Below are 22,979 nucleotides of genomic sequence, written 5' to 3'. Positions count from 1 at the left end.
GTATGTGTTTTGACATTCAATTTTCTTTACGTTATAGTTTTAAAACCAAGAATCTTTTTAAAACCTAAGGGCCTGTTTCACCACTTCCTGTTAAAGTGCCGGATAGGCTATCCACAACTTTTTTCAAAAAAGTTTTTTGACAGATTCTCCATACTCTATGATCTATCTGTCAAGTTAGGTGGTGGATAGACTATCCGCCATCCCGCTCTTATCAGGAAGTGGTGAAACAGGCCCTAAAACTTTTTACAAAGGAAACAGGCCCTAAAACTTTTTACAATAGATTTCAAATAATATATTGAATAATCTTTGCTCAAAACCAATTAAAAAATAATTATCAGCTGTCGTAGTGACAGCTTGTTATCTGACATTTGAGTTTTGACGTAAGTGATGCAGTGTAAATTGTAAAAATGCAGTCATAAAAATTCTCATTTAAATTTACATTCGTCATTATCTAGTTAATTATAATTTAGAAGCATAACATGAACAAATTATCCTAAGAATTGCTCTCGTCGGCTGCTCGTTTAACCGAGACAAGTAGTTTGCAGCGATGGCGTCACAGCCCAGTGACAACACAGAGTTTCCGCCCGAGATAATCGTCAAGCCCCTGGCGCTTATAGGGCTTTCGGGGCTCGATGTCGTCAACAACGCCATACACAAGACGATATGGGACGCCTTCTCAAACAACCGTCGACCCGACCGAGCCTCCGTGCAGTTCAAAATACTGCACAATACATTCGAGTTCCCCGTCGTGAAACCGAAAAGAAACTCCTACGAATGGTACATACCTAAAGGAATACTCAAGAAAAACTGGATCCAAAAACGAATATCGCTAATACCGGCCGTTGTGGTGATATTCTATGATATGGAGTGGAATGATCCCCAGTGGAATGAGAAAATCATCGAGTGTGCGTCGAGAGTGCAGTCCATCCGAGCAGCCATAGAGGGTCACGCCACGAAGGTAGCTGTCGTTGTCGTCCAGAGCGGCCTCTCCCCTCCTCCCTCGGAGTACATGCTGGGTGCCGAAAGAGCGCAGGCTCTATGCTCCGCCTGCGAAATTCAGTCTAAGTCTCTGTTTGTGCTTCCCCACAGCGATCACCTCATGGGCTACATTGTACGCTTAGAGAATGCATTTTATGATATAGCCCAAAACTATTATCATCACGAGACAAAGAACATTAAACAGCATAAGGACCACTTGAACAAAACAACCCACCAGTATCTGTTTGTAAGACATCAATTCAAGTTAGGCTTTCTGAATGAATTGAAGCAGGACTTGAGTACAGCTCATAAACACTACCTACATGCCTACAACAATCTGTTGGAGACTAGACAAGTGGACACCAACATACAGGAGATCAGAACTGTGGCTGGGTACATCAACTACAAGCTTTGCAAATTGCTCTTTGCTCTTAACCTGCCAAGAGACTCCATCTCTCAGCTGAAATCTCACATAGAGAGGTACAAAAATAGGATTGGACCTACAGAACTACTCTTCGAACATTATGCCTGGATAGCCCGACAGTACAGTGCTTTTGGGGAGTTATTTGATGAGGCCATAAGAGCCGGTCTACCGGCCATTCAGTCCCAGCATCCTGGCTTTTACTTTCAGTATGCCGCTCAATTCACAGTCAAGAGGAGGCAAGCTGCAAGATCTGTCTGCTGTGATGTGCTCCAGTATCCTCCTCCCCCTGACCCAATGGAGGGCATTGTGGAGTACTATGGCCAAAGGCCTTGGAGACCCGGCAGGCTCAGTGCGGACCCACATGACCCACAGAAGGAGCAGGTGGCTGTTCTAGCGCTCCAGTACAATGAGAGGATATTCAATCACTCTGGAATGATAATTAGCTTTCTCAGCTGTGCCATATCTCAGTTCAAAACTTTCCACTCCCCTAGAATGAGGAAACAGTTAGTCGTGGAAATGGCTAACGAGTATTATTACTGTGGAGACTATGGAAAAGCTCTCACCCTTTTATCTCATATGTTGTGGGATTACAGACGAGAAAAGTGGTGGTATCTAGCTTCCTATGTGTTGAACAGAGCCCTCCAGTGTGCCTACCTCTCTGCCAAGATCCAAGATTATATCCAGCTCTCAGTGGAAGCACTCTCCAAAAACATTCAAGTCATTAATAATGATAAGGAAAGGATATTTACTAATGTGATGTCAGTTCTAAACTTAAACATTCCAGCTGCTGAGCCAGATCTGCCTGCACAATCCCAGGGCAAAGCCTTGGAGTTGTGGAAGGCTGCAATAGAGAAAGAGCCCTTCACGGTGACAATAGATATGGCCAATATTTCCAGTTTTCTAGAAGTTAAATCAAGATTTTTGCAGCAGAAGTACAGGGTAGATGAAAACATAGAAGTTGAGATTTTTGTGAGGCAGACATTTAGTGGTGCCCTCCATGTGAAAAAAGCCCATTTGACTGTCTCCTCTAGCACTGAGACCATTGAAATTCCAATAACTGACTCCGGGAAACCTAATATACAACTCGATGGGGGGAGAGTTAAGAGGTTTTTGTGTCAATTCAAAATGAATCCACATGACAGTGGATCCGAGCTTCATATTAAGGCTGTGACTTTTGTTCTCGATGCAGATACTAGGAGGAAAATAATATTAAATTTTAAGGTAGATGAAAATAAAGTTACAGAAGTTGTTCATCCAGAGCTGCTACATTTTATAATAAGTCCAAAGGCTGACTATGAATTTGATAGTATTGTGCCAGCAACTTCTGCAAGCATTACCACAAGGGAGTGTAGACTCTCTCTGAATATAGAAAATGAAGCACCTGCACTCCAGGGAGAATGGTTTCCAACAACTTTCACAATACAGAATAATGAAGAAAATTCTATCAAAGACATGGTTATTGTCCTCTCACTACTGAGCTCCCCGGACAACCCAAACCCAGAATCGGTGACAGAACTTAGCCTCAAACACACTGAATCTCAAGCTCAGCCTATTAAAATCAGTGTTGGAAACATTGAGAAGTCTGGGACATATTCGAATAAGTTTTATTTGAAAACAAATAGAACAGTAACAACAACAGTGCAAATCAAAGTGTCATATAATATTAACCTCCATGAGATTTCTAAGCTAGAGTGTGTTAAGGACTTTGTTTCTAAGATACCAGTCGTAAAACCTTTTGAGGTTACTACAAATTTTGTAGCTATGAACTTTAAGCCTATTACAAAATGTTTTATCAATGACCACTTTATAGTGATGCCACAGATTAAAATACTAAGCCCATGGGATCTTGTAATACTAGACACAGAATTAGAAACTCATGACTGTTTCAAATATGGTGATGAAGAGAAACCTGTATCATGTATTAGCAATCTGGAAGTTTCTGAGAACACTATTGCATCAGACGCAGTCTGTATACAAGCTAAACACAAGCCAAAAGATCCACCTACTAGAGTTGGCCTGTACAACATAACATGGAGGAGAAAAAGTAATGGAGATGGTCCAATAGTCATGAGCAGCACACCTCTGTCGGGGCTTCCTATAGATGAGTGTCCGATTTCATTAAAAGTCAATTACCCGGAGGTAGTTGTTCAGCAGACATCAGTTCCTCTGAAGTGTACAATCATAGGACAAACTGATACACCAATAAGGCTCAGTATTAATGTAAATGGTACCAATGCGTACATGAGTTCAGGCTACAAAAAGCTATCTGTAACAGTTCCACCGAGAGATAAGGTTGAGTTATGTTACAACATCCACCCCCTAGTGGCCGGACACACCGCTCCTCCAAAGTTAGAAGCTACTATACTCGGGGATAACACAAAACAAGATGTCATCAAAGAGATGTTTGACAAAAACTTTCCTGATTCTATTTTTGTTATGCCAATGTATAATAAGTAAAGTCTATAAAGTTTGTTAATGGTTCTATGTAGAGATTGTACATATTGAATATATTATGTTGTAGTTACCTTATATTAGTTAATAAATCCAGTTATTTGTTAAAATTCTTTTATATTTATGATACTGTTTTCATAATTTTTATTGGCCAATTACATTAATATAATAAAAAATAAAAAAATAAAACTAAGAACATAAAAAGTAAATTTTATTTAAGAAACAAGATTAATCTTTACGCAACTCGAACTTCTCCTCCTGTATTCCATTGGCCGTGATGATCAGAATATAGATGGAGTCACCCGTGTAGATGTCGCGCTCTGCTGCACTGATGAACACATCCTTGAGCAGGGCCAGGGCCTTTTCTCTAGGTAGAGGTGCTTCTTTAACATTTTGCATGTTCTTCAAGCCTATCTGGTTGTCAAGCAGGGGCTGCAGCTGGGCGCCAGCGGAGCCCCCGGCGCGGTAGTTGGATCTTTCGCAGTGGCCTATGGGGTCATAGCTATAGACGCAGCCCTTGCCGTCGGCGTCCAGCCCCGCCAGAACGTTGGACACATAGTAGGGGAAAAACCTCTTGTAGTACAGCATGGTGGACAACATCTGAGCCACGGCGGGCGTCGACATGGACTTATTGTGCTCGTGCTCGTACATCTGCATGCGTGCCTGCAGCAGCCTCGTCAGTGTGAGCGTGTCGCACCAGCACCCGGTGGCGCCGAGAACGGTTTTGTCGGAAACTCTGAACAACTTCTTCTGCTCGCGGGTGTAGATTGAGAAGCCCGTGCTCAGCCGAGTGTCAGCTCCGATGACGGCGTAGTCTTCACCGGCGATAGCCACAATGCTGCCACCGTTGTCCGCGTAGGGTTCGAAACGGACCTGCTTCGCGCCGGGCACTGCATATTCAGGAAAATTCTCGTTGACTCCCAGCATTGTGTTTTAGATCTATTTATGTGTAACGTGAAAATCAAAACTAAAAATTGAAAATAAAGCTATTCTTTGCAAAATATGACAAGCAGTTTTTGAACAATTCGAAGCTGTCATAAGTCGGCTGTCATTTGTCAACTGTCAAGTCCTCATATTTTTTAACTTTTCATTTTTGATTGTATTTGAATGCACTATTTGCCAACTGAGCGTCAAGAAAGTGAAGAAATTAAAAAGTGGCAACATCGTAGTGTCATCCTTTTTTTCTTAGATTGATTTGAAAGGGATGACACTACGATGTTGCCACTTTTTAATTTCTTCACTTTCTTAATTCTTGACGCACTGTATAAAGTTATAAACTACAACATGTAAAGTGTAAAATCAAATTATCATGAAAAAAGCGTAAATATATTTTAAATCCTTTTCACGGATCACGGTGCACCGTGCAGTTTTAATTTTTATGAATTATGAGTGTAGGGTAAATGACTAGTAGATTGGACAGTACCAGTCATTGGAAAAAGCACAAAAACACAATATTTATTAATGTCGCTTTAAAAATTTGCCTATTTTCAAAGTAAAGGAACGCCTGATTTTAAAGAAAAACAGGTAGTTTTTAAGGATGTATATAAGGTCAAATTGCGTACAACGTCCAATTAAATTATGAAAGTACTAAATATGTAAAAAATTGGACACCCAGATACTTATTATTCATTATAATGATTTTTCATAATAGATTTTTAAAGAACTTTTCAATATTTAATTATTATTGAAAAAAAAATGTTGTAATTTGACTATCGCAAATGGCGGCCAAGAAAGCTCGGCAAAGTTATAAATGAAGGTGACGAAAAAAAGAACTAACGCTGCCACATACAAAAACGACATATTTGACAGTTCTTCTTTACAAGCAGCGCCCCCGCCTAAGTTCATATAAAGTCTTGTCGCACCCTTCGAAGGATAATTTTCATAAATTTCAATTTGAAATATTTCCCCAGAATTACCGGTGAACCCACTTTTTTTTGGGCTTAAAAAAATCGCAAATCGTACAAAGAAATTGATAAGCAGTTTTTTTAGATGTTTATCTTTGATACAAAGTTACCAATTCTGACGAATTCTCAAAAATTGAAACACTTCCGGCAAACATTACGTATTATAAATGGAAATTTTAAAATGAATTATTTCACGTAACTTAAGGTATTGATTTTTTGGTATCAATCGATGCAGGATGTTATATTCTACTATATATTTCGAATTTAGGTCAGAATCTTTGAATTTATAAATGTTATATACATCCTTAAAGCAACCTTACTAAATAAAGTGTTTTTGTGCTCTGTCCAATGACTAGAACTGTCCAATCACTAGTCATGTTCACCCTTTATTGTAGCCTATGCTTTTGGCAAAATATTTGTGTAATTGTCTAAAAAATAAAGAAAAATCTTTAGGACACGTCATAACAACTGTCAATTGTCAAATAAAACATAAATACTAGTAATCTGTGAAATAAAATAAGATTTCGACCGGCGTAATTTTCTGCAAATTATAAAAAAATGACTTCTGTAGCGCAAGTTATTCCCAAATTATACCAAGAATATACAACTAAAACCCCCAAGAAGCTAAAAATAATCGATGCCTACTTGTTTTACGTTTTTCTTACAGGTGTAATACAGTTTGTGTATTGTTGCCTTGTCGGCACGTTCCCATTTAACTCATTTTTGAGTGGGTTTATTTCTACAGTAAGCTGTTTTGTTCTTGGAGGTATGTAAATATTCCTCTTACATATTGTGCATGCACTTCTGCCAAATGTTTCAATTGAAAATTGATGAAAAAAATGCACATTGTTTTCAACAATTTTCACTACACGTTATAAGGCTCTGTCCCCATCAGACACGGCGCGGCGCCGGCACCGTGTTACGGCACGACGCCGCCACCGTGATACGGTACGGCGCCGCAGCGTGTCACGGTGCCGCGTACGGTGCGCCCTATTCAGTCGATATTTGCGCTCGAACGAGAGTGCTTGTCTGGATAATGGATATGGATCGCGAAAAAATTATTCTCTTGTTGTTACTAAGACGAAGATTGAAAAAGAATCATTAAATATTTTTTGAAGTCGGTTAAAAAGAAACCGAGGATATTTTATCTATTATTTATTATAGATAAAATTTCCTCGTTATACATGACAATATTTGCATTGCGCGACTTTGATATGTATTTTCATATTTTTTATAAGTTTTCCGTAATATATGTTTCACATTTTGGTTTGATTGGTTACTTTCTTAAGTTAGATTGTATCTCGCATTTCGGTGTGCCTCTTGGCATAGGCCTCCTCCAGCTCTCTCCAATGAGCTCGGTCATCCGCTGCTCTGGTCCAGTATGGTCCTAGAGTTAAGCAGATATCGTCACTCCATCTTGTCTTCGGACATCCCTGTCTTCTGGTGTCTCCTCTTGGATACCACAAGGTTACTGGCCCTCTCCACTTAAATAATTTGCAGCGCAACATGTGCCCAGTCCAACTCCATTTTAAATGATCTATGCGTGCTATTATGTCTGTTACTTTTGTCTTTTTTCTTATTTCTGAACTTTGGATTCTATCGCTAAGCCTGATTCCCAACATGCTTCTTTCCATTGCTCTTTCAGTTTTGGCTAGGAACTCTCTGAGTTTGTTCGTTAGTGCCCATGTCTCAGACCCGTATGTCATACAGGGGAGAATACATGTGTTGAAAGTTTTTCTCTTGATGTGCATACCTAGGTCTTGGTTCTTCATAATTTCTTTCAAGGACCAGTATTTTTTCCAACCGCAGGCTATTCTTTTGTTTATTTCCTTGGACATAGGGTCTTCTGGGGATATAATTTGTCCTAAGTATACATATTATTATTATTACAAATATGTATTTTCATATTATGCCTCGTTTAAGTTTGGACACAAAGTTTGTTCGGAAGTTTCACCAGAATAGGGGCGCGCGGTGCACCGTGTCACGGTGCGGCGCCGTACCGTATCACGGTGGCGGCGTCGTGCCGTAACACGGTGGCAGGGCCGTACCGTGTCTGATGGGGACGCAGCCTAAGGCGTCAGTCTATAATCCTATTAAAATTTGGTGATATATATTTTGTTTTTGTTACAGTGTGTTTAAGGCTGCAAGTCAACCCGGAGAACAAAAATGAATTCCAAGGCATCAGTTCTGAACGTGGTTTTGCAGACTTCATATTTGCACACTTGGTTTTGCATTTAGTTGTAGTAAACTTCATCGGTTAATTATTTCTTTCAAAACCTAAGCTTGATTATAAATATACTGTAATTATTCTTACTAAATATGATACTGTTTTACTTTTCCTTATCTAAGAAATGCTGTATTTCTATAATCCATGGGTGTATATAAAGGGGGGTCCTGGGAGTCCAGACTACTATCCATCTTACTTGTCCAATCGACAATATATTATGTACCCACCTGTTTGCATCAGCAAGGTACATGTATTTTTTTTCTATTTACAATATTATTATAATAATAATTATTATATTGTGGAGCGTGTCTGTAGGTAGAGTTGGTATTTAGGCTGCTGCAGAACCCTTCATGGGCGAGTCCAACTCGCACTTGGCCGCTTTTTTATGTTAGGAGTTAGGACCCCCCCCCCCCAAAGCTATATAATCCATTAATGATATTTTTTTCCAGTACATTAATGTTGGAGAGACTTAACGAGAAATTGTTGATAGATAGATGTCTAGAATTATTAGAAAGGAGTTACACTGAGTTTTTAAATCTTTTATTTCCAAACCAACTAGCAACAGACTAGTTATAGCCACAATTAAACTACCATGGTCTTAACCAGACCAGTAGCTTAGACCCTTTCGAAAAAAAAAAAATTTTTTAAATCTACTTGTGAAATTCTTTTTGAGGACTGATGGTAATGAAAACATGTTTGACATAGATCATTTTTATTTTGACTAGTTTAACAATTTACATTAGTTACAATGCTGTAGTTAGTTTTTATAAAAATATATTTAAAATTACAAAATCGAGTCCAAAGCTCTAAGCCGAACAAAAAAAAACTTAGTCTAATGATATCATAAGTACTAGCAATATTAAAACTAAAGAAAATAAGCCTTCCAACTCTGAGCTAAGTTGAGATGCGTTATACATAGTGGTTATACTAAAGGCTATAATTATCACATAAATTTCCATCTCAGTGCGATACATTATTTTACTGACATAATAAGGTGTGTTGACACGGAATTTTGTCAGTATAATAATTTTACAAATTCCAAATTGGCAAAAACTTCCTTGTTTTATGGTAAATTATAAAAATATTTAACAACTTTAAACATACTAAAACTAAATATGGTACTTCTAAACTTACATTTAAACATCATTAAAAGTTATTTCGTTTATACTCAAGCTTTTTGTATTCAATGCAGACAGTAAGGATTTTACTTTTAAATGTAAGTACTAAAATTATAGTGTATTACATAATATTATTTTTCATATTTTTGGAAACAAAAAAGAATCATTTTTTGGAATTGCTATAATATATGCCATGAATCAGAAAGATAATTCAACTTTTATGAAGCTTTTTTAACATTTGAAATAACTGTTTTCTTGATGTTTTCTAAAAGCAATAGATTTCGAGGTCAAATTTCGAACATTAAACATATCACAAACATAGAAACATAACACTTGCACTGGCATCACAACATTGCTGTGTCAGCAATTTTCAACTACCCTCATACAAAATTATGCACACACAGTAATACACACACTATTTACAATTATATATGAATGATCCATTACAGTATATATAAACAAAATTCGCCTATAATAAACATAATACAGGATCTATACTAAAGAAAAATGCCATCAACATCACAATTTCAGAAATAGAACTCTGGTACAGAAGCTATGCCATTTTTAATTAGTGTAGCTCTAGTATTAAAATGTATTAGGCTTTATTTGTTTATATTGTAAGAAAATGGAATGGACTTCAATAAAGCAGTTTTTTTTATACTTATATTTGAGGTTACATGGCAGCAGAAATTTTTATCATCAATAATAGCAAATTCTTTATTTCAAGAATTTCATTTTAAATGTGCATCACTGACTTGAATATTTTTTAATTTTTGCCACACATTAATGTCCAGTAAAAACAATTTTCTAAATTGGCTCGACAATGACAAAATATCTATAGAATGCAATAAGTGGTCCTGCCAAATTTTAGAAAAAATAGAGAAACAAAAAATATTGGGATACAAGCCTGATCGATTTTAGACTATATAGAACTATTCATTGGCTGTCCCTACATTCGATAGCCATGAGTATACTATACATTATAGTATTATGTTACATGTAATTATTAAAGGAATCGGCCCACAATCCTGTAAGCCAAGATTAGCATTGGTAACAAATTGAAAAAAAACCTTATTGCCAAATAATTTTTCTATAATGTATGATTTTTTTATATCCAGGGAAAATAGATTGTATTAACTATGGTTGGGCAATCCAGGGACGGATAAACTAACTCAACATGTGGACGGCATCAGTATAGACAGCTTGTATTGTCATTGTGTTGACTGTATAGTGCTTGTAAGCAATTGAGGATTACCGTGATGACCGAAGCCAATTGCACATACTGTTGTTTGATGCTGTGTTCTTTATAATGAAGCAAATCTACACAGAAAGCTTATGCAAAGCTTTGTATTATTCGCTGCTTTTAGTGACTGCTTTTTATGATGATTATATCGCGGTACGAACATTAACGCCACCGCAGTTATCACACTGACGCCGATAATCGCATGAAGCAGTAGAAATAGACGGAACAAAACCATTGTCGTTTGACATGTGATTTCGCCTCTCGCGATTCACGGCATTAGTATGTTAAAAGCTTAGTAGGCATCTCAGGGGCGGATTCACGGTGTATCAGGGGCGGAGTCAGCAGGGGGCCCGCGCGAGGAAGCGGCGGCGCGCAGCAGCCAGGAGGCGCTGTCGACGCCGGCGTAGCGCCGCCTCGCGAGCGGCGGGGCTCTCCCCGAACCTCTCGTCGGAATCCGACCCTGACTCCGCTTCTGTCCTCTCTTCGACCTCCACTGAGGAGCTGCTGCAACAAAAACTTCCATTAACATTTTTTTCAATAATTATGTCGGATTTACGATATTATGCTTGTTCAATTTAAAGTATCATTGTCAGATAGGGATTTCGTAGTTTACAAAATATAGGTGCACCTTTTTTGCAAAGTAAAAAAAAATCTAAGGCCGGGCGCGCACTAGGCGGCCATCGAAAGTATGTTGTGGCCGCTGGTCGCGTTGTGGCCAGGTGCGCGTGGTGTATGGCGGTTTCATACTAAGGTATCTATCTAGATGGCCGGCTTGGCCGCTAGTGCGCGCCCGGGCTAAGCCGTGCCACCGCGACCTGGCCGCTAGTGCGCGCCTGGCCTTAATCTCTGCGCCTGGGGGGAGCGAGGTATATATGTACCTAGTCGCCGGCTGCGCGGGCGCTAGGGGCATGTCCGGTGTGTCGTCGGGCGGCGCGAGGCGGCCGTCGAGTATGTTGTGTATGGTGAGGTGCGCGGAGCCCGTGCCCGCCAGATCCGCGAGCACCGCCGCGCGCGGCATCTGCGGGAACACTGTCTGCACCTGGAGGAAAAGTGAGGTTAGTTTCATCGTTATTGTTTTATAAGATACTGATATTAAAATGGTTAATAGTACGAGTAACACTAACCTGTCGCACCATAGCCTCCAGCGGCTCGATTGTCGCGGGGGGTGTCGCGGTGTCGCCGAGGGGGGCGGGGCGCGCGCGGGACACCTCCACGCTGAAGCTCGGCAGCCACGACACGTAGCGGGACCCTGCGCCAAGTTACCAGTAAGTTACGTACATTATACATAGGTACAAACTAATAGATGTTGGTCTCGACAAATTGACAACGCAATGCAAGATTGAAAAAAAGAGCTTAGGTGCTTGATCGTATAGCATTTGTTTTTATCAGCAAAGTTAGATGTCAAAAATGTATGAAATTTAACATAGCGCATCATGGTATTCTGATAATAATATGCTACTTGAACTGGCTTGACCGTATTTCGTCTAAAGTTCATGCGTTCGCGGCGACTGCACTCACATGTCACACACACATTTTCTCATTCTCTCTCTCTCACTCACCGTCGAAGTGGAACAGGTGGTTGGGGTGTCGGGGGTCGTCGGGGAGCGGCGCGAGGGGTGCGAGGGGCGCGAGGGGCGGCGGCGGCGGTGGCGCGGGCGCGGCCAGCGAGCGCCGGCACGTCGGACACGACGCGTCCTGCTGCACCCAGCGGCAGAGACACGAGCTAGAACATACAAGTAATCCTTATTAGTATAATAGTTTAGGACTGTGAATCTGTATTGAAGACTGGTTCTTATTCAGGGGAAGCCCTGTATGATAATATGTAGGGACTGGGATAATGGTCTTCAAAATGTTCGAGTTATGATGATGCATGTCATCTTTAGAAAGCAGCGCCGGCTGAACATCTCGACGAATAAGATTATAGATAATTTATTGCAGTGCGTCGTCAAAATTCTCTACTATGTTGCAGCGTCTCACGACAACACAACACAAGACAGGGACAGCACAACAATCGCCGTCTCACTTTAACTCCTTGTCGCGGTCAGTCAAAACGTCGTGTCAATGACGCGCGACACAACGCATCAATGTAGCAAAATCAAAATAAAAATCAAAATTGTTTTATTTCTGAATAAATTTAAAATAAATATTTTCAGAATGTCCTACATGATGCCTACCACCGGTTCGGGAACTAACCCGGCGAGAAAAACCGGCGTAAACTCGCACGGGGCCCACTTTTTTACCAAAAAAAGTGAGAAAAAAACTTAATCTTTTAAAATAAAGTTTACAATGTTGTAACTTAATATTATATACAATATCCACATACATAATTATTGTAAGTCCTATATACTCCACTCGGGCTAACTTGTCGCTAGCGGTCATTGACTCCCTGTCAAAAACTTGTCATTTTCCATATAAAACCACGATTGATAACATCTGACACTTCATTGTCAATCGCGGTTTATATGGAAAATGACAAGTATTTGACAGGGAGTGAATGACCGCTAGCGACAAGTTAGCCCGAGTGGAGTATAATAATGTAGAAGCAGCCTTGCAAGAAGCCATCCTACTCCCAAGTAGCGTATCAATGGTATGTGGAACATCGAAGCAGTGATGGTGTGCGCTGCGGTGACGAAGCACATAACCTAATCACATGACTTCGCTTATCATCAAATGTGGCGCAAAATTCTCTCTCTATCTCTTCTATGAGAGCCTGTTATCAGATGCTCACTTGTGGAAGAGATGGTCGCAGGGCAGCTTGCGTGCCTCCCGCATCGGCTCCCAGCAGATGGCGCAGTTGTCGCCGTTCTTGCACACCTCCTCCGCGCTCGCCATCGGGTAGCTGCACACACACAAACATTACTAATTAATGCACATATCACACACACATAATATTGTTACGAACACACAAAGAAGCTGGTACCATCTAGCGTCAACTAGTGGAACCACTCGAGGAACACAGACAACATGAAACCCCCTACTCAATACTAGATGGCGTTAGGTGAACCACTGTGGACCGTACATTCTAAAAATGAACTTTGGAAAAGTCCGAGACTCGTCTCGGCCCATATAAATAGCCGCAGGGAGGCGAGCCAGTTCAGTTCAGTTTGAGCTACTAGTGAAACCTATGACTTGGCTACGACCTAGGACATCGATTGGACCTAGTGCTAGTGAATGAAGTCTTCAAAAGAGTCAGCAGGTCTTTCTCCCCAAATCCTTCGAACACTAGCACGTAACAATATGAAGACACTATACCTAAGGTCTAGTAAATTGTAATGTGTTACTTTAAAAAAATGATCGGTGATCTACCTTGTATTTAAACTTTCCTGATTAGCTCTAGAAATAATCAGAGTAAGTTTAAATACAGGGCACTGGGCAAACAATAAATAGTTTTCTATTTCTTTTTGATCATAACTTTGATGTATATATAATTGATTGTACTGTCGGTTCTTGGTGGAAATTAATTTTAAACACAAATAAAACAATATTGTGTTAAAAAGTAATATTGTGTTTTATTTGTGTTCATAACTTTGATTTTTAGACCCAAACTTGTATGCCGTATGAATGTTTTCCTTTATTTAATGATTTTATTATTTAAACTTGAAAATACTTACATTTTACCGTTTTGGCGCAATCGACATGAATATAATATTATAATTTGTAATTTAGTATGTTTAAAGTTCGATAAGACCGTATATAGTTGACCGGGTCACTATAGTGACTGTTCAAAATAAATATTAAATAATTATGTGATAAATAAAAACTACTTGTATATGGAAGTTGTTCTAGATTCTAGAATATCCGTGCTAAGGCCAACGATAAATGTTCTAATACGTTCTAAACTAACGAGTGTATAGTTATATTAGTTTTGACATTGATAAGAGGAGGAAATTGTTGGATATATTTTGTACCTATTATAATTTTTTACAACAAAATCTAAATATAATTTTATTTGTATAGAGTATGTAATCAATACATAACTGTATATACAGTGTGTAACAAAAACTAGTGATAATACTTTAGGGTGTGTACATGTTCCTTGTAGAGAGTTCACTGTGAAAGTAGCAGCTCTGAAAGACGAAAATTTTTTTTCACTTTTGTATGGGCAAGGGCCCGAGCGTCACGAGTTTCCCCATACAAAAGTTAAAAAAAATTTTGGTCTTTCAGCGCTGCTACTTTCACAGTGAACTCTCTACAAGGAACACGTACACACCCTAGAGTATTATCACTTGTTTTTGTTACACCCTGTATAGTGTTAAGGCATTCATATATGCGTTACATTGCGTGTAAGTGTGTGAGATGCGTCACTCACTTGCGGCTCATATGCGTAGCGAGCGCCGCATATAGTCGGTGTCGGCGCAGCCTCGCCAGCAGCGCGTGGAGCAGGTGGCGCAGTTGCAGTAGCAGCACCAGCGAGGCCATGGACAGCACCGCGTTGCTGTACAGCACCATGTGGGCCACGTGACCCGCCTCGACCGCCAGCGCGCCTGCGTCAAACGCCAGATGCGTGTAGTACGCAGTGGGCCCGCCGGCGTCCGCGTCGCGCGCGCGCAGGACCCAGCGTGCGATCACGTGTAACGCCGACACGCCCACCAGCGCGCACTGGAACGGAACAACAGATGTTATAGCATCATAACAAATCATTATTTGCAGAATTTTTTTCCGGCGTCATCGGCGTCTATAGTTTAATAAGCATACACATTACACAATTACTTCCTTAGGATTTTTTATTTACAAAATTAGTAATTTTTAGATCGCGATTGGCAACACTGGTTGATGCTATGTTTTTCGACGCATGCAAATGGCGTCTTTGTCACTTGTCAGTCTACGCTGTGCAAAACAACTGAGAATTAGATAGTCGTTTGATTAATATGCGGGAGGCTTTAACCCTGCCCCTACCCAAGCAAAACCGTGTTGCGACGTTAGTATTCAGTTTTAATTCTTCTATTTTGTACAGAATTGTCATTTCTACAGTTTTATTATAATAAGTATTAGGTACCAATATAGTTTCTTTGCAGCCAAACGAAGCAACCAAATACCAATCGACTTGATTTTGGTAAAGACGTAGTTGAAAGGATGGAGAGTAACATAGGCTACTTTTGGTCTTGGAAAAACATCATGTTTCCAAAGGAGTATTGCAAGAATATTCGTATTTTACGCGATTTTCGAATGCCACGCGAGCGAAGCCGCGTCTCAAATAAACGTGCCATTATATAGAAATACTTAAATAATAAATTTAATGGAGATTGAGGCGTATTTCACTTATTTTCACCATCCACGCCGATTACGCCGATGACGCCGCCGCCGCCGGCAAATTAGATGCCAGACGCCGCCGCCGGTCAAATGAGCATCGGCGCACATGTCTAGTACATAGACAGACTAGGCATATACGTATACACACCGGACACGAGTGGGTCGAGTCGAGTCACACAAAACGCCGTGTTTTGATTTCAACAATTATTGTTTTCGAAAATTTTCCACACACACCTACCATCAGGTGGGACTTGGGAGGAGCTCGGCATCAAAAGACGTATAACCGCGTTTTGTCATTTCTAGCACACACACACTCACACAAACAGCCTAGTAGTGTATTAACTTACAAACAAAAGTTTTGATAATAAACCATTTTGCTCAACAGAGATTAAAACTTCAATTAAAATACACCTTAAGAAAGTAACGGTGCTGCTAATGCTACTGCGACTGACGGGACTTTAATAATAATTTAGTGATGCTTGTTCTAATATTAGTTGTTTTATCACTTCGTAAGGTCGCAGTATCAATGGACTCAATACAGTTACTATGTCAGGGGCGAGCTCACACCCTAAGGTTGGGTTGCACCAGAGGCGTGGTTATAGTTAAAGTTAAATATGGCGTCCAAACACCCCATATTCTCATACGACATCTCTCAATTTTTCCGGTTATAGTTAAGGTTAAAGTCAAAGTTAGTTGGTGCAACCCAGTCTTAAGACAGTTGCAGTCTTTTCAACCTGCCTAGCATACGCCAAAAAATACTCGTCTCATAATGTCAAAATCTCGACATTATCTCGACAAAACTCTATACAAATGTGTTATTTCGATGATAAATCTACCCGAGAAAAAATGTTTGTCATGCTAGGGCAAACATTTTTTCTCGGGTAAAGGCAGGCAGAATTCAGTCTCATCACTCAACTCTATCGCTATTAAATATATATTAGATCTAGTCAACGAGAGATTTAAGAATTAAACACATAATATAGTGTATGTTGATAAATTATATATTACATGGGGATATGAGGTTTTCCGTGATACCAAATAAAAGTAGCAGATGTCCAATCGCAAGCTGTCTATTTACCTATACAGCAGCTGATAACCGTATCGACATATTACAATATAAGTGATAAGTTCAACGCGCTCTGTAGGGGGAGGAGGGAGGAGGCACAACAAGAGCATAATAAAGAGAAATGTTATCTTGCTTATTAAATGCATGAGACGGGCCGCGGGGGTAGAAAATGTTACGATACGTCATACGTCCACAGGGATGAGGGAGGTGTAAAATCATCAGAAATTTCTTTCCGTACTCATTGGCCGAATTGTAACAGGGGTGTACTCACCTCAGCAGCCATGAAGGCGAAGGTGTCAGGTCCAGCGGGCAGGCCCCAGGCGAGCGCGGCAGCAAACAGGCCGGTCGCGCCCACCAGGATCGCCATCAGCAGGCCCAGCAGCCGCGCGTGCGCCCACCCCGCCTCCGCCGGCGACGATGACAGCTGGGGAGAGAAATAACGGGTTAAAATATATAAAGATATAGCGCTTTTATTACAAGGTACGGCGCAGTCTCACATATTATGATTAATTAAATTTAATAAAACGAAGAGTTTCATAGAAAACTAGCTGACCCGGCAAATGGTAAAGTATCAATATAAAGTAGATAAAAACCTATTCTCAGTCCTAACGAATGTACATACAAAATTTCATTAAAATCGGTTGAGCCATTTTGGAGGAGTTCGCGCACAAACACAGTGACACGAGAATTTTATAATATACTAGCTGTCCCGGTGAACTTCGTGTCACTTTAAAACCTTCCCTGGACTTCTAAGAATATTTTAAGACTAAAATCAGGCCAATCCGTTCAGCCGTTTTCGAGTTTTAGCGCGACTAACACATTTGAAAATCCATTTTTATATATAAGATGTGTCCCGACACCGGTGTCCGATCCTTTAATGTCATGATCTATGGCATATTTTATCGATAAATTGGCTCTAAAAATTTTTCTCTCTCTCACGGTTGTAAAATGGCAGCCATTTTAATTTTTCTCGGGCTTTCAAACTAATCTGACCAGTACTTCACATGTAAATATCCTATGAAGATAAAAAAGGTCTCATTTGATTTGTGGACTACGCCTACATAGGCAATATTTTATAAATTTCGTGGAATTAAACATAGAAAAACCCAAGTTGCAGTTCTGGTCAGATTAGTGTGAAAGCCCGAGAAAAACTAAAATGGCTGCCATTTTACAACCATGAGAGAGAAAAAAAATTTGAGGGCCAATTTGTCGATAAAATATTCTATATAGATCACGACATTAAAGGATCGGACACCGGTGTCGGGACACATTGTATATAGATTAGAAGAAAGATGTATGGACTATGGAGCCTATGTCAATATATTTTTAGTGAATTTTTAATTACTTTGTCTTTGAAAACACAGTGACACGAGAATTTTATATATTAGAAGAAAGATGTATGGAGCCTATGTCAAAATATTTTTAGTGAATTTTTAATTACTTTGTCTCAGGGCCCGTACCATGAAACTGTTTTAAGACTCAAACAATCGTACGAGAATGCCGCGTGCTACTCTAACAAACGTGAAATGACGTTGTTAGAGCAGGACGCGGCAGTCTCGTCAAATTGTTTGAGTCTCAAAACGGTTTCGTAGTAGGCCTACTGAATGCGGGCTCTTATTTGAGATGCCTTTTAAAGTACCGACGACACTATACCGAAATTAGGTTGAATTCCGCCAGCTTTATTTCAGCGGCAACATAATATTATTATTTTGTAAAGTTAGCGTAAGTTCGTCAATTAAGGTGTGTTACATCCACCAAACATTCTAAACGTAAACCAGCCGCGGAGCTTTCGTCAGACCTAACTCCAACATATAGTGTGTTAGGACCTTAGGGGCGTGCACTAATCTATACTAATATTATAAAGCGGAAGAGTTTGTTAGTTAGTTTGTTTGTTTGTTTGTTTGAACGCGCTAATCTCAGGAACTACTGGTCCGATTTAAAAAAATCTTTCAGTGTTAGATAGCCCATTTATCGAGGAAGGCTATAGGCTATATTTTATCACGCTAAGATTAATAGGAGCGAAGAAATAGAGGAAAGTGTGGAAAAAACGGGGGGAAATTATTTGAAAGGGCTTATCTCACGAACTACTGGAGCAATGTTTCGGTTATTTGGCACAGATAAGAAGTAGACCACGTGAAGGATCATAGGCTATTTTTTGTGGACTAATTTGTCTGTGAAATATCTAATTTACGCGGGCGAAGCCGCGCGGAATGTTATATTTCGCGTGGTCACGACATCACGCGTAAACGGCTGGACCCATTTTGCTGAAATTTGGTATAAAGATACTTTGAGTCCCGAAAATGAACATAGGATACATTTTGTCCCGGAAAATGTACGGTTACTGCACAATATACTTTTATGATTTGCGCGTAAACTATTCAATCTATTTTGATGGAATTTGGTATGGAGATACTTTGAGTCTCAGGAAAGGACAAGGAATACTAATTTTGTCCCGGAAAATGTGCGATTCCCGCACAATAAACTTTTATGTTTATCGCCTAAGCCCTAAACTATTAAATCTATTTTGATGAAATTTGACATGGAGATTGGAGATACTACTTTGAATCTGGGACAAGGAATATTTTTTGTCCCGGAAAAATGTGCGGTTCACACACAATATACTTTTCTGATTTGCGCGTAAACGACTCAATCGATGTACGGGAACAACTTTACTATAAACTAATGTCCACGCGGACGAAGTCGCGGGCAACAGCTAGTTACAGTATATTGACGCTTGTACACACACGCATGTAACCACGCTACTTTGCGTTATCTAATGTATAACCCGGTCAAATACATCGAGGGCCGAGCTGTAACGACATCTCTATCTATATAATATAATCAGCTGGACATCAATCACTAGATATTTTGACCGGGTTATCCGTGAGTTGTCAACTGAGTTTGTTATAGTTACATATTATTATGATTAAAAAACCGGCATCTCTTTTTCCGTAAAACTCTAACCATACTACTCACTCTCTTTCTCAACTTAAGGACAGGATAAACCCCAATTAGTTATTCCGTGACTCCCTGTTTACCTAGTTCCAATATAATAACAAAAATGTAAAAAATATGAGATATAAAGCACAATATTTAAAATACCTTAAACCATAAACATTTTAATAAAACGTAATACTTTACAAACTCACCTCCGACAAAAATCCATTTCATCGAAATATAAGTGTTAACTAGGAAAATTATTCATTTTATCTGAATAAATTGTTAGTAAATCTATATTATAATCTTCTGAGCCGAACAATTTTGTTTCTTAATATTTATTTCTAAAGATATTAAAAAACATGAAAAATAGAGAAGATCCGCCCCTAGTAACTACAGTTTTATGCTAAGCTAAAATGAATCTTATTGCGATGTGTATACGCTTGGTCTTTGGTTGTGTGCAAGGTTATCGTTTTGGATTGAGATTGATCCCCGCCCTAAGTCTGACTACTCTATAGTCTATAAGTGCTAGTTACTACTCTCTCTTTCTCCACTTAAATGTTCAAAATCTACCTTTAGACAAATTAAAAAAAACAGTTAAAGAACGTTTGTGTGCTAAAGCGTATTATAAAGTCAATGATTTCATCGAGGACAGCACACCTTGGGAATAGGGTGGCTCCATGCAGGTTACTTTTCTTTTATTTTTGTTACATAGCTGTAAGCCATAACTTTGTAATTTTCCATTTTTTTAGTAAAAGATGGCCCCGTGCGAGTTTCTTACGCCGGTTCTTCTCGGCGGGGTAGTTCCCGAACCGGTGGTAGGCAACGTAGTTTCTTCGTTCGACTTTCAAAAAGTGTATCATGATACCCATTTTGAATAAAAAGATATTTTATTTTATTATTTATTTATTTATAAGTCTGACTGCTGACATGAGAATCTTGAACACGCAGGGAACACCTTGGCAAGCAAGACTCTACCATAGATCCTTGCTTGTGATATAGCTTTTGTTAGCGCCATTATATTATTAAAGGTAATTTGCACAGTGCACTTCAAGGCTTGAAGACAGAAGTTCAAATAAATATTAATCAATATAAATAAGCAACATCCTAGGCCATCTAGTTAGAAGGAATCGTGCAAAATCGGCGTCTCTCTTAACCTTGTATATTATTGTACAATGTATACATATAAAATAAATTGTGGTGTATTAATATCAATTATCAATTTATCACACACGTGTTTTAAATTATCATAATATTAAATGTTATATTTTCTAAAGGTACAGGTTGTATAATATTACATAATACATATTATTATTATAATATTTAATCCTTGGCATACTTTACAGAAAAACATTATTCAAATAATAATAAAATTGTATAAATTAAAGCAGCATCTAGAAATAATTAATACAGGGTGTAAGATAACAAAGTAATATTACGTTAGGGTATGTTTCCTGTATCATGTATCACCAGCTGTTTGACCGAGCTTTGCTCGGTATTCGATAAAACACGAATAACATGACATTTTCTAAAAATGATTCTTAGCTAGATCGATTTATCGCCCCCGAAACCCCTTATATTCTAAATTTCATGAAAATCGTTGGAGCCAATTCCGAGATTCCAATTATATATATATACTAGCTGTTGCCCGCGACTTCGTCCGCGTGGACTTCAGTTTATAGCGCGCGATGTCAACAAAATTGGTGTCAAAAGCTTTTATAAAAAAAAAACCCTGGTACCCCTTAAATCAAAACAGCTGTGCACATAATATTTCATTTTTTAAAATTAAACTTTATATTTTATGCCAAATTTTAAAGCTTATTTAGCCCCCCAATTACACAACTTTACCCATAAACTATTTATCATTGATAGGTTTAAGGTTACGTCACTGTATATAATATAAAGTACTGACTTATTAAATAACGTAAAAAAGAAATAACAATCGAAAAAAATCGAAAATAGACAAGCAAATGTACTCGATGATACCACCTCTTAAGCCGGCGCCAGACACAGCACAAACATTTGATCACTTATTTGAAAACTTGTTTGTACACATGTGTAGCACGGGTATTTGAGTATTTGTTCAAAGATTTGTTAAAACATTTGCACTTTGCCATTCGATGTCGGTTTTTTGGCGCACATCAAAGCGCTCAAAGACCAATGTTCAAATGTGCTTACCTGCTACACACGCGCAAAGTTCAGTTAGTTCAGTTGCTCGTTAGTTCTTCTGTGTAGTCCATAGATAATACAATATATACCTATAGGTCATAGGAGTAGTCTGTGGTTACTCGTATCTATATACTTATAATAAAATCGTAGAGGTAAAATTTTTGTACATTAAAAATAAACTTGAAAAAATGAGTCAGGGGCATGTTGGAAGAGTAGTAGAACACATTTTAACTGTTTTTGAAATTTTTGTTTCTCTGTCTGTTTGTCTGTTTGTACAGGCTAATCTCTGAATCCGCTGGACCGATTTTAATGAAATTTGGCATGATGATACCTTACATCCCTGGTCAACATCTTAGATACTTTTTTTTAACCGACTTTAAAAAAAGGTGGAGTTAATGTTTACTTTGCTGTTTGTGATCAGATTTTCAAAATTCTTTTTTTTTTTGTATAGATTGCCCGAATTTGATACCATGTTTACAATAAAATAGGCCAAGGGCGAGTCGGACTCGCGCACGAAGGGTTCCGTACCGTTCGTTATAGAGAAAAAATAGGCCAAAAAAGTTGTGTTTATGTATGGGAGCCCCTTAAATTTTCATTATATTATAATTTTATTATTCATTATTAAAGTACACATACAATTAAGGATTCTGTGAAAATTTAAACTGCCTGCCTGTTGTCATTATTAATATCAAGCAAAAAAGGCCAAAAAAATCATGTTTGTTGTATGAGAGCCCCCCTTAATTTCGTTGCGGGTAAGTAAGTAAACAACTTCAAGCGTTATTTTGTACTGGTTTAATTGTAGGTTATGAATCTGAGAATAAGAGGTAGGTTAAAGAGAGATTGATGCCTACATTAAATCACGTCTTCTGAATTCTATCCTCTATCTCCGTCACATGTTCCTTTCCCCTGTCCTGTGGCCCCCATCCCCTGTCCACGCCAAGCGGTCTTCGAAGAAAGGATTTTTTAAAACGATAAGTATTTGAGGTTCAAGTTTCCTGGGTCTTTGATGTAAATTAAAAATTTCGTGTGTAATAAAATGATCCAAATAAAATAGTCATAGTGTTCAATTTTCTAAATCTCGATTTTAATAACATACTTTTACGCGGACACGTCACGTCACTTCTATTTTATATAATTAATATTATATAATTAAAAGCACTTAAATAATAATATAGGTATTATATCGCGTCCACAAATCCGTCGTCTATTTTG

The 22,979-nt window shown here is 38.8% G+C and overlaps 4 protein-coding genes across 6 annotated transcripts in view; 2 read left to right on the top strand and 2 right to left on the bottom strand.

Annotated features, from left to right (window-relative positions):
- Positions 1-393: 393 nt before the first annotated feature.
- LOC121737032 (trafficking protein particle complex subunit 11) lies at positions 394-3,960 on the top strand. The gene has a single exon (XM_042128556.1). It carries the CDS (start codon positions 548-550, stop codon positions 3,857-3,859), a length of 3,312 nt encoding a protein of 1,103 aa, XP_041984490.1. The 5' UTR covers positions 394-547; the 3' UTR covers positions 3,860-3,960.
- Positions 3,961-4,051: 91 nt separating this feature from the next.
- LOC121737033 (proteasome subunit beta type-1) lies at positions 4,052-4,888 on the bottom strand. Its single transcript, XM_042128557.1, has one exon. It carries the CDS (start codon positions 4,778-4,780, stop codon positions 4,082-4,084), a length of 699 nt encoding a protein of 232 aa, XP_041984491.1. The 5' UTR covers positions 4,781-4,888; the 3' UTR covers positions 4,052-4,081.
- A 1,381-nt stretch (positions 4,889-6,269) lies between these two features.
- Positions 6,270-8,075, top strand: LOC121737121 (dolichyl-diphosphooligosaccharide--protein glycosyltransferase subunit DAD1). Its single transcript, XM_042128675.1, has 2 exons — positions 6,270-6,523; positions 7,888-8,075. The coding sequence occupies exons 1-2, from the start codon at positions 6,316-6,318 to the stop codon at positions 8,016-8,018; spliced, it is 339 nt and encodes a 112-aa protein (XP_041984609.1). The 5' UTR covers positions 6,270-6,315; the 3' UTR covers positions 8,019-8,075.
- Positions 8,076-9,485: 1,410 nt separating this feature from the next.
- LOC121736983 (E3 ubiquitin-protein ligase AMFR-like) overlaps positions 9,486-22,979 on the bottom strand; it is a 49,745-nt gene continuing 36,251 nt past the window's right edge. For 2 of the 3 annotated variants that reach the window (XM_042128478.1, XM_042128480.1), the window contains exons 3-9: positions 16,933-17,085; positions 14,655-14,944; positions 13,074-13,184; positions 11,905-12,068; positions 11,470-11,594; positions 11,224-11,384; positions 9,486-10,849 (exon numbers count right to left, since the gene is read on the bottom strand). In XM_042128478.1, the coding sequence (XP_041984412.1) occupies positions 10,684-10,849; positions 11,224-11,384; positions 11,470-11,594; positions 11,905-12,068; positions 13,074-13,184; positions 14,655-14,944; positions 16,933-17,085 (1,170 nt within the window). In that variant the 3' untranslated portion in view covers positions 9,486-10,683. The remainder of the gene's footprint in view (positions 10,850-11,223; positions 11,385-11,469; positions 11,595-11,904; positions 12,069-13,073; positions 13,185-14,654; positions 14,945-16,932; positions 17,086-22,979) is intronic. The other variant, XM_042128479.1, reaches the window with a different exon arrangement.

This window comes from Aricia agestis, chromosome 20 (genome assembly GCF_905147365.1).
Source record: "Aricia agestis chromosome 20, ilAriAges1.1, whole genome shotgun sequence".
NCBI lineage: Eukaryota > Metazoa > Arthropoda > Insecta > Lepidoptera > Lycaenidae > Aricia > Aricia agestis.
The sequence above is the reverse complement of the archived record's forward strand: the minus strand, read 5'-3'. Positions and strand labels throughout refer to the sequence as shown.

Excerpts from the sequence above, each read along its gene's own strand:
- LOC121737032 (XM_042128556.1), top strand. The coding sequence starts at position 548 with ATGGCGTCACAGCCCAGTGACAACACAGAGTTTCCGCCCGAGATAATC.
- LOC121737033 (XM_042128557.1), bottom strand. The coding sequence starts at position 4,780 with ATGCTGGGAGTCAACGAGAATTTTCCTGAATATGCAGTGCCCGGCGCG.
- LOC121737121 (XM_042128675.1), top strand. The coding sequence starts at position 6,316 with ATGACTTCTGTAGCGCAAGTTATTCCCAAATTATACCAAGAATATACA. Across the intron at positions 6,524-7,887 it reads AAGCTGTTTTGTTCTTGGAG|TGTGTTTAAGGCTGCAAGTC; the intron begins GTATGTAAATAT and ends TTTTTGTTACAG.